Below are 15,011 nucleotides of genomic sequence, written 5' to 3' on the forward strand. Positions count from 1 at the left end.
TGGGCCTAAACTCATCCTCACTCCCTTCCCAAAAGGCAAGGTTGGGATAAAAAATAAATTAAAAATAAAAATAAAAATAAAAATAAAAATAAAAATAAAAATAAAAATAAAAATAAAAATAAAAATAAAAATAAAAATAAAAATAAAAAGTAGAGTGCCGTTAAAAATTAAAGTGATGTAAATCAAGGAGAGGAGCAGGTGGTTGCTGTAGGGCTCCTTGGCCTCAGTGCACAGGGTACGTTTTCCTTGTTTGTACAGCAGATATAGGATGGGACCCCTGTGCAGAATAATGCATTAAAAGCAATATCTAGAAATGCCCAGGTGAGGGAGAGGATAGAAAATGACCCAAATTCTACATCACAGAATTTTCTGAGGGGCAGAAAGAAACCTAGACGTAGCAATGACTCAAAAAATGAGCAACCTATTATTTTTCTGTTCCCTTCTCCTCAGTCGTTCCCCGCCAAGCCAAACAGTCCCTTGAGGCTCTGGCACAGCTTCTCCATCCTTCTCCAGCCCTTCCCTTGGCCGCAGATGAAGGCTCTCAGGGCTGGAGGAGGAAGAAGGACTCCCAGTTTTCGGTCCCATCAGAAAGGGTTGGGGGCAGGATGCATTTCTGGAGCAGGAATCCCTAAATGGGAAGAGGCCAGAGATGCTGTGAGATCCTCCTTGGGATTCCTCTGTTCTTAGGGTGGGGAAATGAGGTTCCTGGGAGGAGAGGGCAAAATCTCAATACATGCCTCATGCATCTGGACTACCACAAAAGGCTTTTTCCAAACCCTGAGTTTCAGGGGTGACAATTGCACTGATGACAATTCTGGTATCTTCTGGCTCCTGGTTACAGGCTTCACAAAGCCCATTTTCCTCCGCAGCCCCTTAAATTTGGCTCATCCACAGCCCAGACTCAGGCTGAAGGACATCCCAGCACAGACAGCAGGCACAGAGCTCAGGCCCTGGCTGCGGCTGGGGAGGACAGGCCTTTCTTTACACCAGTGCATTTTCCAGCCACAGGGACTCAAAGCAAACAGCAATTATGTTTCAGATGGATAGAAGAACATTCTGTCAGCACCCTGCTCTTTTCCTGCCCATACCATCATTGTCTGAGCTCACCAAGACACAGTGAGGACATTTCAAGGCCTGGGGACACGCCAGAGAGTTGACACGGCCTCCCCAAAACAAAGCTGCCACTTTTAAAGGGTCCAAAGTCAGGACCGTGATATTTTAATGAGGGCCAAGTCCTGAACCCAGGACACACCTTGGTTAACACCCTTGCTCTCTCTTGCTGTGTAAACGAGCGTGGAAGGAGTTCAATGGCAGCAAGGCCGGGTGAGGAACCAGCCTCCACCTCCAACCCATCCACACACAGTAGTGTTGCGATGACAGCTGAACAGAAGCTCCCTTTCCTCACACGCACACTCCTACACCCCTTTTCAGTCTCCTTTATTTGTGCAGACACAGCCCAGCCCAGGCAGCAATGAGCATTTGCAGAGTTCAAAGCCAAAAAACGTTCGCAGGGTTCAACCCAATGGGGAACCCAAAGCAGAGCAGTTCACCTGCCCGCGCTCTCAAAGCATGACTCAAGTGTTTGTTTAATTGCACACAGTGGAAGGAGTAGTTTTTAATCTCAGAGGAATGCTACACAGCCCGGTCACCAAGTATTTCCTATGGAGAAGATACCTCCTGGCTCCCTCAGCTTTTCAGACTCGCACACACGCCCTCCTCATCACAGAAGTGTTCCCAACAGCCTCTCCCAAAGATAACAGCAAGGTGCTTTGTTTGCTTTGCAGCAAGGCCTCGGGATTTCTGCCGCTGTGACAAGGCAGGACTGTAAGAAGCATTTGGGGTCATACACCCAGCAGGGAGCTGCAGTAGTTACGTGATATTCTTTTGTCATCAGAATTACTGGAACCAGCACAAAGGAAAATGTTATATTAGAGGTCATGTCAGCGCCGAAGTGGGACCTGAATTTTTCAGACACTTCTGTTATGGCTGTTTGTTGTACTCTTTTTTTGTTTTGTTTTGTTTTTTCCTGTCTCTTCCCCACCAGTTTACAGGTTTAAGCCATCGCATTTGTTTTTACATGGGGTACCTTACCATCTTCAGATCGGGTGGTCACTCTACATCCAACTGTCATGTAAATAAGCCAATAATGGACAGTAAAAGGCAATATTTTCACATGCCTTCTTAAATTTTGGGAACTGCTCAGGGTTGATATTAAATAGGCTATGTACTAGTTTGGGAGGCCAACTCCAGTTACCCCGATGACTCACATTTTGCTATGGTGTCATCACTCTTCTGTTATCAGTGCTGTCTTTCTTTAGGATTTCCTTCTGATAATGTGTTGCATTCCCTGCCTGTGCAAGATCTGGGAGGCAAAGGACTGGTCCTGCTGCTTGGTCTGCTCCACCCCACATTTACCCACTGGCAGGTTTTCCCAACACTGCCAAGTCTCTAGCAGTTGCTGGTCCTGCACCCTGGGGGAAACGCACTGCAGTGGAGGGCAGAGCAGCCTCACGGCTGAGCAGGAGCTGGCAGAGCTCAGCCCCTTCGGAAATCAAGTTCCCTTAGGACATAATTTGGAAAAAGCTCAGAAATGGGATTTATAGCACTGTAACAACAGTAAGATTATTGGGTTTGTGGAGGACTCACTGGACACAGTAATTCACTGTAGTTTATAAGCTAGACTGAAATGTAATGAGCACAGTGCAATGCCATAAAGTTCGCAAAATGGGTAGGGCAGCCAGATCCTCGCTTATCACCACAAAGTTTTGCCAAAACATCTTCAAACAGAACGATGTTGATGCATTTAAACCATTTATTGCGAAAGTCACTCCCATTCAGGAGGGCAGTACACGGCCACAGGAAAACGAAGCTACAGATGCTGGGATGTGTTATGTTAAATCTGTTGCTGGCATAATCCCATACGAGTCCCATTAAAATTAATGATGTGTTTCTGCTTGAGCAGAAAATAAATTTGACTTTCTAAACTATAAATATGCCTACCAGACTGTGTATATCTTAAGTTTTTGGAAGAGTTCCCCCCCCCCCCCCATTTCATACAAGTAAGTAGAACCAGCTCTAACCACCAAATAAAGCAATAAAATATTCAAAGGATTTGTCTATTATTCTGTTGGTCACAATTAAAGACTTTAAAAAGTTACTAGCTCAGCATATCTCACACTGATTTCAGACTAGAAAATGATGTGAATATGGAGGAAGAATGGAGATTATACATGAAATTTGGGGATAATAAACCTGGGTTTCTCTTAGTGTTTCCAAACCACTCATTATAACTCCAGGAATTTCAGGAGACACTTAAATAGTCCTACCTCTGCATAATAGCACTAGGTATGATTTAGACATGTCACTAATTTTGCCTTAGGGCTAATCTTGTGTCGAATTTTTTATTTCGTATTTCTCTAACTACTTTGTTCCACTACAAAACAGATTTATAAGTGTCTGAGGGTCACTTTTGTGCATTTCTGTGTTTTAACAAATCTAGGTTTAAGTGAGCCCTCTAATGTTGAATTCCCAGACTTTAAATATTTTGATTCTGAGATAATGACATCTTTACTAGAGAGCTGTACAGAAAAGTATGTTTAGTCTTAAACACCTATTAGCAAGATTTTGGGGGGAAGGAGTCTCCAGAGAATTTTTGAAAGCTATCAAAACCTCATCGATTAACAGTGAATGGGAAGCACAAAGAAAATGTCATGTATACATTTCATCATCTTCTCAGTTCAGTGCTTCAGCAAACAGGAAAAGTCAGCCACACAATACTAGAGAACTAGGTACATTTTGTAACTCTCTGAGTCAGTGAGTGAATCTGACCATTGCTACGAAGCTAACATTGCATGAATAAGGAACAATAACCTAACTGGGGAACCTGGTAACGTACTACACATGCTGGTATGGAAAGGTTTCTTGGTGTGATTATTGCTGTTAGGAAAAAAAGAACAGCAGGAGGCTGGCCCCAGGGTCCTGCCACTTTCATCCATTAATGGCTCCTTCAGACACATCACAGATTACAATTTACAACAGAGCTGGGACAGTGAGCTTGTGAGCTTCACTACCTCTAATGTCCAGGTTACAAAGCACATTTCCAGCCTTAAAAGACCACAGTCATGAGGCCAAGTCATCTGCTGCCAGGAATGTTGACGCACAGCTCTTCTTTCTTGCACCGTTGCCTCTTTACAACTAATAGCACTGGGGTATACAAGTTAGGTATGGAGGAGGGTTGATGATTAATGTTATAATTGTCCCTTTTAATATACTTCAGCTATCAGCTTAATACTCTGTAACTGGAATAATCACAATAATTAGATGCAATTGTTCATATCATTACCTAATTACAGCTTTTTTTCAGTGTGGCCAGTTTGCATGAATTTGGAAAATATGTCCGAGTTACACCTTCATTTCACAAAATCCTGTTATGTAGAAGTTTAAACCCCACATGAGGATCTTGTGATTCCACAGTGTGCAAGACAGATAATCGGTGATGTTACAAGTAAGGCATTTCTACTTCTGGTCCCAAAGAATTAAAACTAGAATTCCCACAAGCTCAGTGACATCAGACTTCCCTCCATCTCCATCTGAAAAATTCATGCAGAGTATGAAAATGTTCTTGAATATGAATTGCCAGTATCTCCTGAGCAGATGTTTACACAGAAGATAGAAGAGGAATTCCTGTGTCTCCCGGAGTCCTAATGAATGGCCAACATGTTTGGTATTAATTCACAGCTAGGCTCCTTTCTTGAAAAACCAGAAATGAATAGAAAAGAAAGACACATAGTGAAATCTTTTTTTGGGGGGGAAAAAAATCAGCCTAGGTTACAATTTATTACTAGATTAATTTTTAGATTAACTTACTTCCCAAATGAACAAAAGGATGAACTTGTAAAATCCTATTAATTCAAAAAGAGCATTCACACCTTCTAATTTAGCTTCTTTTTGTACCTAGTTTCAATTCATAACATGAAAGTTAGGAGCATGGTTCAACAAACCGTCAGTGAAGAGAGAGAGGAGCCTTTGAAAAGGATGAAGAGGACCAAATTAAGATGCTGAAGGACCTCAAAACAGGCAGGGTAAACACCCTCCAGAGATGTAGTGCTGTAAGCCTGAGATCACATGCTGTATCTTTGTTACAAAGGGAATAATGAGCCTTTGCTGTATGCACCAAATAAAATTCAAGTTTATAAATACAGGTGGAACTGTTACATCCAAAAACGTGTACTTATACTCCTCATAGAATCAAATGCAGCTGCCGTCCCTCTGGCTGGTGTTATTATTTGGATTTTTTGGAAACAAAACAAAACAAAACAAAACCAGGAGTATAACAGGATGCATAAAGACCTACAAAAGCTGCCCATTGAGGAAGGTGGTTTTTTGTTTTGTTTTGTTTTTGTTTTGTTTTGTTTTTGTTTTGTTTTGTTTTTTCTTTTTTTTCTTTTTGGTGCCTCTTCCTCAGATCTGCAAGCCTGGTGTAGCCAAAGCAAAGAGTGACTCATTTCCTTCCTGTTCCTGCTGTAGGGCACCCAAATCAGAAAAGCATTTTAACAGCCTCGCATCCCCTCCAATTGTAGGAGACCCAGTTTGTGCAACTGCATGCAGACGTGCCCGTGGGAACAATACATGGAAGCTAAAACACAGAGCTATCAGATTGCTATTAATATAAACCAGTGAGATCCCAGCTCGGAGCTTGTGGTGCATGTAAGAGCTGGAGAAGAAAAACGTGAAGCTTGGTCTCTGTCTTGTCTTTGGGTTTGTAGCACCTGAGGCATCTATCTAGGGTCAGCCTCAGGGCTTCCCTCGTCCACCTAGTTCAAATAAAGCTACCCCTGTGATCCTTTAATCCTGAAAACTTCACCCTTTCCACTCTCTCTGGCAACTTGATTGGTGGAGCAGAAGGTGAGAATTCCCACGGACGTTGATTTTCTGCAGTAACTGTACTTAGAGATGACACATTCCTGCTTGTATCTGTGGTGGATCTCCTTTCTGTTGAGATCAAAGGTAAAAAGGGCTGCTCAGCCAAAGCAGGAGACAACCCAACAAACCAGCTTTGGCTGCTTATTGAACTGTTTCACTTAAAAGTGTTGCAATCATGGTGTCTCAACACAAGAGCATGCCAGTTGGACGTGACAAGGCACGTTCTCATTGTCTCACACCATATAGTCCTCAATCCCAATGAGGGATGCAGACCTGATGCTTTTCATTGCAAGGTGCCAGCTGCAGCCCAGGTTGAAATGAGCTTTTGAAGGATTTTGCTCACTTTCTAATGCATCAGGCATAATTCTGGCCTGAACTTTGGACATAAAAGGCCATTTTAAGGCCTTTCCTCGTTTTAAAGGAAAGTGCAATTAAGGAAAAATCACCCTTTCTGCTGAATATCGAAAATATCAAAAATAGAGGCATTTCTTCTTGACTAGGAAACTGGTTGCTTTCAGATCAAAATCAGCACTTTAATTCCGAACTAGGATATAGCACTGAAGGTCAGGCCATATTTTGGTTGTTCACATGTTGCTGATACTCTCAGGGTGCTTCTGTGTTCCTTGAAATTTTTGATTGTAAAAGCAGTATTCGGATGCTTAAAAAGTGAAGTCTTAGTGTCAATTTAAGTGCAGTGGGATGTCCCATCTGCTCCAGAAGGTTGCCAATCCCCAGTAGATCTTGTGTCAATGCCTGCCACTCCCTGGCAAACATATTATGTATCCTTGGGCATCTTACATGACCGGCACCTAAATGTAGACAATTGTAGGCAAAGCTTTCCTAGAAATAAAAGTTTCCTTTGGACATTTCCTTGCATAGAACAGTAAGGAAGATCTCCTGTTAGAAATAACCCCTGAAATGTTAAGAGATCATATAACTAGCTCCTAGAATAGCTTGCCTAGAGATATTTTATAATGGAAATGCAGGTACTAAGTTTGACAGAGAAGTTATCAGGTGCAGTTTACAGCAGGGCATAATGGGGAGACCAGCAGTCATTCCAGGACCTCCCCACTGGGGCAATTTGTTGCCCTTGTCTTGGTGCTGTAGTTGAAGACCAGTTAGATGGCAGCAACTGAAGGTAAATGGAAAGAAGCCTTGCTTGCCTCATGATTTTCTGGATGCAGCTAAGGATGGTACTGAATGTGTCCTGCTTGCCTGGGCAGAAATGAAGATGCTGAATTTGTAGGTAGGCAACATTCTTCTGGCTGGTGAATCCAGCTGCCTTCTCTTTTTCTTTGACTGCAAGGCTCACTTGGAAAAGTATATGCAAGCCGGCTGGTTTGGATGGGCTGGTCCTGTCTTTCCCTACCAGCAAAAATGAGATAACATCCTGGGAAAGCAAGGTGCTAACACAGCTGTACATGTTTCTGATGACAGACTCTGCATGCCCACAGGACACCACCACCTCTCACTGTCCCACTGGGATGCATTTTCCTTCTTTCCTACTGTGTTGCCCTGACCATACTCCAGCAGCCACTATTTCCAGTGAGATTCTTCCCAGTCTGCCAGCGCCAAAGCACAGTTTGGAGCTAACCTGGGCAGCAAGAATAGAAAATGAAGCCAGAAATCCAAGCCTCTTCCTTTTCATTTCCACTGCCAGGGCCAGATTGCAGCATCCATGAGCCTACAGATGACAGCAGTCACTGACCTCTCTCCAACAGCATGGGCTACGTCTTCTGCTTGCACTCCAATTCTTTGCAGCAGGAGACATTGTGTTGCCTATGACCAATTTACTTACATCTCATCCAACCCTTGCAAGGGTCCTGGAGATAGCTCTGGTGGTCCCATATACATGATGTCCCAAAGTGAGCGGTTGCCTTGAGACGATCTTTTCAGACTAGGACATGATGTTCTTGTTCAGGCCTAATTCAGCAGGTCTTCTGGGTCATTTGTGTGTGCCTGAGTTCCTGAGGACAGAGGGATATTGATACATTTAAGCCCACATCTTTCACCATCCCAAAACACCGCAAGCCAGGAAAGATACAGTTCGGGGTTTGGCCTAAATCAGTAGGTTTCAGGGAGGTGAAAATAACTCAACACTAAGGTAAAATTTAAAAAGCACTTCTCCCAAGTTTCAGCTTAGAAACTTCCTTCTCACCTGGCCTGACATCCCTATAAGCTTCATTCCTGGTGCTCTCAAGTGCCTGTTTCTAGCCCCTAACATGTCTACCAAGAGGGGACACTGGATTCAACAGATCACGCTAAATGTGAGCTGTTTGCATCTGAGCCTGTCAGGATTTACATCTACTTCAAAACCGTTTTTGCTTATGCTCTTATTAAAGCAGAATCAAGAAGTAAGGACAAATCCAGATGAAAAATCCTAAATGTAGAAATGTTTGGGCTTCTTTTCCTTCTGAATTAGGCAGCAGATCTTCATTGTATCTTACTGTACTAGAGGTGCATGGCGCGTCTTTTCCATCTTCTGCTCCAAACATGCAGATCTCATCCCATTGTTTACCAGGGCAGGGTATTGCTCAGCACATTTTCAAATTACAGATATCTAGAGTACAGACAGGCATGGAGGAATAATTTGTATTTTTCCCTTTAATTAATCCACCCAATGCACAAACCAAAGGAGCAGGGGAACATCTGCAAACACATCATGTCTGAAAGCTTGCTAGCAGGAGGCTAAGAAAAATCTTACCAGGTAAGAGAAATGTTTTCAAATTACTTGTGCAAAAAAATTTAAGGTGAGGAGGGAAAGCCTGGTAAAGGATCAAGACACTGGGATAGCAAGAGACATGTCCAAGCCATGGTTTTCTAAGATCTGAGGCTTGACTGAATGAGCCTGGCCAGATGAGTCACAAAGGGGTAAAAAGTAGTGCTGTGATCTTATGCAGGTGCTCCAAAGGGTAGGGAGAATAGAAGGAACAGACATAAATGTTCTCCTCTTCCAAGGTTTCTTTGCATCTATAGAAATCCTGGCTGATGGAAAGGATTTTCAGGAAGGAAAAGGAGACTCTTCAAACTCAAGCCCAGAAGGGAATCAGAGGAAGAAAGAAACACATTTCATACTAATAAACGTCAACCAGTGGGTTATTCTCAGGATTGTAAATTAGCTGTTGTGGAGTTCTGCCATGCCATACTAGATCAGTTCCAGGACAGAAGAGGCTCACACAAAGCTAGCCCATGCATGTCTGTGCAATTTCTTTCCAGAATCAGCAGTGTAGTTATGGGGTGTGGACATATCCCTAGTGATGTCCCTGAAGTGTAGAAGGACAATACTAAGCATCAGTTGAATCTTGTTGTATCTGAAAAGGCTTTAAGACCTGACAGATCAACTCTGGTCCATCCCTGGAAGTCTTTAAAAGACGTTTAGATGTAGAGCTTAGGGATATGGTTTAGTGGGGACTGTTAGTGTTAGGTCAGAGGTTGGACTCGATGATCTTGAGGTCTCTTCCAACCTAGAAAAAATCTGTGATTCTGTGATTCTGTGATTCTGTGATCTCCATGTAGATGATGTGCAATGAAATTGATTCATTTATCAATCCTAGCAATGAGAAGAGCCTTTCATGACCACACAAAAGACCATTCCTTTGGGGAACAAAGGCATATTTGGAAGCAGAAGGCAGAATTTGGGTGTTACATTTATCTATTATCTTTCATAGACTCCTTGAAAATAATCAACGGACCCGCAGCTATTAATGAAAAACAGAATGAAGCCCACTAATTCTAACACATTACAGGGTAAACCCTTTGGGGTTAAATGGAATAACTTGTGACAAAAGAAGGTCACACTCCAGTCAAGTAAACCTCTTTGAGCCCAAGGACATGTGAATGTGGAATATGAGCCCCTTGTTCTGCTCTGCTTGAGAGTCCAGTGTCACCCCAGCACTGCACACTCAGCTGGATCCCTGCATAGAGGCGTAGCCCATTTTCAGCTTAATTAGAGAGTGATGTATCTGCCCAGACACTGTCAGAAAGGAATGACTGACTCCTTTGTGTATGCATTTTCCACATGCTTCTCCTACATGCTGGGTGTGTCTGGTTTGTAAAACCCCATGTGGCTTGAGTGAAATTACAGCGTAAGTATTCCGGCAGAAGGCTAGCAATAGCCACTGACATGTGTTAGTGAAGGACAGACTTGTAGATACATGAGAGAGGTGTGGGAAACAGAGAAAAAAGCTCAAAGTCAAGAAAGGTGTAAACAGGAAGCAAGTGAAAGGGCTGAGTCACAGCGGGAGACAGCCACAAAATAACATCACGCAAGATGTTACGGGAGAAAATTGTGGAAAGAATATCCAGGTGGAACTGCCTGGAAGAGAATTGGAGATGAGCTAAGTACAGCCAGCAAGGCAAGACCTGTAAGAAATGGATGGTCTTTAAACTAACTGGGGCATCTGAGGAAAAACAAAGAAACAAACAAACAGAAGGACAGGGAAGCAGTGCAATGAAAGAAGCCAGCTTTCAGAAGCTGAGCGGTTTGGCATTTTTCACCTGAAACTGAAAGGTTATTTTTCCATCCTCCATGTCTGCAAGATCCACTTTGTTTTTAAAGTCAAGCTATTGAAGCTGGTTTTAGTTCAAGATACACATGGTAACATGCACAGGAGGCCTGCATTCCAGTGATACCTGTCTGATGGCATTTGGCTCTGCAATAATTATGGGATAATTTATAGTTATAATATATAGTTTTGCCAGTGTAGAGAATAAACACACAGTTACCCAATACGAATATATCAGACTGAGACAGAAGTATTTTTACCTGCTCAGTACAGAACAGAGATTAGGTACAGTATTTTTAAAGGCTTTCTTGGATACATGGGAACCTTAACAAGACCACTGGAGGGCAGCAATGTCCAAGTGAATCATTCCTCAGAGTACTTAAGGAACTGTTCTGTAAGACCCCAAACCCAAGAAGACCTTAATAAACGAATAGAAATAATTGGATTTTTTTTTATATATATATATATTTTTGTTGTTTACAGTATGAAAAATGGGGCAATTCTTCCCGTGCAAAAGGTAGTGCTGCAATATCATTTCTCATACTTTCCCATATCTAAAAAATTCCACCCGAAGCCTGTCTGACTTGTTTTGTTTTCAGAAAATCCTGGAAACATCCAAACAGTTGATCTTTTAAGGGTCCTGGTGGAATAACAAGAACATGTGGGGATCACCTGGGGAGTTTGAACAAAATAAATATAAAAAAGCAATATCATCCTGACAAGACACCAAGACTACTTTTAAGGATGGAATATAATCCAGTACTTATGGTTCCTCGAAGATCTATGACTTAGTCTCTGTCTACCTTAGCAAGAAGTATGGTGCAACAGAGGCAGAACCACAGTGCAAAAAAGTTGGTGCTCAGGAGATGATATCTACTCTATATCTATTTGCAGATGTTTTACTTAAGGTTAGCTTTAGCCTGGCCCTGTAGATTAAGCACTATTTAGCTGATAAGCACATGAGGTGAACACCTGGAGAACTTCAGTTTCAGGTTGGTTTCCTCCTAGAGAAATGCCATTGTGCTCCATGCTGCACACAGAAGCATATAAACCAGAAGTTTTCTGGTGGACAAAGGTTTTGACATGAGCCAGCAGTGCTCTCTTGAAGCCCAGAAGGCCAACTACATACATCCTGGGCTGCATCAAAAGAGGTGTAACCAGCAGGTTGAGGGAGGTGATTGTCCTCTTCTACTCTACTCTCATGAGGTCCCACCTGGAGTACTGTGTCCAGGTTTGGGGCACCCAGCACAAGAAGGATGTGGAGTTGTTAGAGTGAGTCCAGAGTAGGGCTACAAAGATGATCGGAGGCTGGAGCACCTCTGCTGTGTAGAAAGGCTGAGAAAGCTGGGGATGTTCAGCCTGGGGAAGAGAAGGCTCCAGGGAGACTTCATTGAGACCTTTCAGTACATAAAGGGGTCTCATAAAAAAAATGGAGAAGGACTATTTACTCAGATAGATAATGACAGGACAAAGAGGAATGGTCTGAAACTAAGAGGATAGATTTACATTAGACATGAAGAGGAAATTCTTCACTGTAAGGGTGCCCAGAAGGTTGCCCAGAGAAGCTGTGGATGCCCCATCCCTGGAGGAGTTCAAGGCCAAGCTGAACGGGGTCTTGGCCAACCTGGTCTAGTGGGAGGCACCCCTGCCTATAGCAGGGGGCTTGGAGTTAGATGATCTTTAACGTCCCTTCCAACCCAAGCCATTCTTGGATTCTGTGATTCTATGATATGAAATGGGTACCTCAGGAGTCTCTTCCAAAACATCAGCATTACATCCAATCCTATGTGATACAGAGGGAAAACACTAGATAAAATGTCTGGTAGAAGTCATGCATGGCAGTTAGAGAAAGTGTCTATATTTGGACAAGTCACATTTATAAATGTAGCCTAAAGCTTCTTTTTGATTGTGCTTTTAATATTTTATACAAGCACAAGTCTCTCTTCAGCCTTTGGAAGTTAAGCATCTTGTAACAGTGATAAGTAGAATGATATATATGCAAATTGTTCTTAATTTTTAAAGTATTCATATGGAAACGTAAATATATATGTGAATGAAACAGCTTTACAACAGGAACAGTGGCATGTCTTTTTTAATGTTATATGAGTAAATGATGACGGCTTAAAAACAGAGATCTAATAAAAAATGCACCAGTATCATATAGGAAGATACTATGTATAGCTCTGGACTAGACTGTAGGGACTCCCTTCTGACCTTGTGTTTGACTACTGGGCAGACAGAGCTCACCTTCACTTCCAGATTCCATGGTAGACTGCAGCTGGAAAAAAGCATCCAGCTTCGAAAAGTGAGATGATCTGCTTGGCAATTTTACTGAAAGACAGTAAAGATGAAAGTACAGAAAGCTTTTTCCACGGTCAGTTTTCATGCACATGTATATACTATTTTAAACAAAAACATCTGCTTTACTGCCACTGCTCTGAGGCTTTCTGCAAGGCTAGGAATGAATTCCTTAAGAAATGCTGGATTTTATTAACATTCCAGCTAGCAAACAGATGTTACAATTAATTGTAATAGCACATGACAAGAAAGCTTGGAATTCTGATATGGAAACATGTCAAAATGTGGATGCTCCAACCTACTTTTAAAGGCAAGCACACACCTACGTGCCTTCACAGCCACCAGAAACAAAGATGTGAACTTTTCCTATGTGAAAACACACGTACCTGGTCTTACCATTGTCAGATTACAATTTTTCTAACTTTCCTTAACCTTTGGAACAGGATATCACAGACTTGCTGAGCTTTCCCTTGGGAAAGTTTCTGTTTTCACAGGGAAACTCAAAACACGACATTCCTCAGAGTCTAATTTGATGTCGTATTCCAGTGGTGAAATGCAGATTGTGTTTAAGTGACGAACTACAGCGTGTGACACTTACCGTGTAGTCACAAACCCATGTGTCTCATGCCGACAAACACCATTATGGGGCTTGCAGCCGATGCGTCTTGCTTATCTGCTCATGGAGAAGAAGGGTTGGAAAACTGTTATTATTTTTTGGGATGGTTATTTCCCGTGCAGTGCCATCAGAGGGCAGTAACACACAAGCACAGTGCCTATCATTCCCTCCATGTCCAACCCTTGCAAACCCCCTTGGCAGGAGCTACCCGCATAGTGAGGGAGAAGCCCCACGACCCACCAGCTGGCTCCTTCCCTCTCAGCAAGATGCAGGGGAAAAGAAGAAAAAATATATATATAAAAGAAAGCAGGCAAGACAAACACAAAAAGCTGTGCAAGGATGGTTTCTAAGGAAAATATCACCCACTCCAGCAGCTGTTGTTAGCAACCGGTGTACACAGCCGCGGTGCTATAGCAGGTCGAGAGGGAAGATTGATAGTTTTTCGGGTTGATAATGAACTACACAGCTTTTCTCCCCTCACAGCCCAGCCGCAGGGACAAAGATTGCCTCTTCAGGCGGCTGGGGAAGCTTTAGGAAAAGGAAAGGCTTTGCCTCATTTCCTTGGCTGCAAAACTCGGGATTTGTACCGGGGCCTGCTGATGGTGGAGGGGAATGTGAAAAGCTCATATCAACTCAGAAGGTTCAAATCAACATTTTGTTTCTATTTTATTATTATTATGAATGTATACCACTCCGTTGCTTTAAAAGAGGGCAGAAACTACCCATTCTGTCAGGGCAGAAGGACTGTATGGGTGCCTCACAGAGACACAAGCTGCCGCCCTCAACCAGCCGCTCCTGTTACCGTGACAATTTACACAAACAGAGCTGCTGTGGCGGCAGGAATGGCGTTGTGTGAGGGGTGAGGAAGAGCTGGGGCTGGGTTAATCCCTGGTATTGGGGTCCAGGGCTCCCCCCAGCACCCTCCACTCCACCCCATGAGGTGGGCCTGGCCCTTGAACCCCATCAGGTCGTTGGGCAACGGGCGGCCAGAGGCTGAGGGCAGCCGGGGGGACCCTGGCACCATGGCTGGGCACAGCTTCCCCAACCGCTCACAGGTAAGGGCACAGGGCATACAACCCTTTCTTTCATTCTCCCCATCTTTCCCCAGCAGTTTTCCACCACTTTTCCTCCTCCCTCCTTCAGTCCCAGTTGGTTGCACGCATGCACTGGAGCTCGGTGGTGCAGTATGAAATCCCTAAATTTCCACTGCCCATGAGGGAATAAGTGTGTGTGTGTCTACATGAGGTTCTGCAGGCCTACGTAATTACTTAATCACTGCGTAATTACTTAATCATCACTTAATCACTGTTCTCTTTCATAACCTCTGTCTCCCTCCCATGATATTCTCTGTTCCTATCTCAGGCCTTGAGCGTTAATCGCCTAATTTCCTTTCCTCAGGACATCTCCCCCCTGTTGGCCAGCACCTTTAAGGATCTGTACACTGGAGATGTTATAGGGTCAGACATAGTGGCAAACTGGATCAAGTCCCGAGGAGGAGAGGATGTTTATCATGAGGCTTTCACAGAGGAGCTACAGAAGGTACAAGTAAAAACCAAGCCAGAGTTAGGAGCTCTGTTTGGGTTTCATTGCTACCTCTTAATTTCTAGGTCTTCCATAAAATAAAAGAAGGCAAATATGAATGCATAAGCAAACAGATTTGTTTCACCTGA

At 43.2% G+C, this 15,011-nt stretch overlaps 1 protein-coding gene across 1 annotated transcript in view; it reads left to right on the top strand.

Annotated features, from left to right (window-relative positions):
• Positions 1 to 14,363: 14,363 nt before the first annotated feature.
• Positions 14,364 to 15,011, top strand: part of DLEC1 (DLEC1 cilia and flagella associated protein) — a gene marked incomplete at its 5' end in the record, with an annotated part of 37,499 nt that continues 36,851 nt past the window's right edge. The window contains 2 exons of the mRNA XM_082754356.1: positions 14,364 to 14,396; positions 14,740 to 14,880. Coding sequence (XP_082610482.1) covers positions 14,364 to 14,396; positions 14,740 to 14,880 — 174 coding nt within the window. The remainder of the gene's footprint in view (positions 14,397 to 14,739; positions 14,881 to 15,011) is intronic.

This window comes from Aythya marila (assembly GCF_965140915.1).
Source record: "Aythya marila genome assembly, chromosome: 2".
In the NCBI taxonomy this organism is placed as follows: domain Eukaryota; kingdom Metazoa; phylum Chordata; class Aves; order Anseriformes; family Anatidae; genus Aythya; species Aythya marila.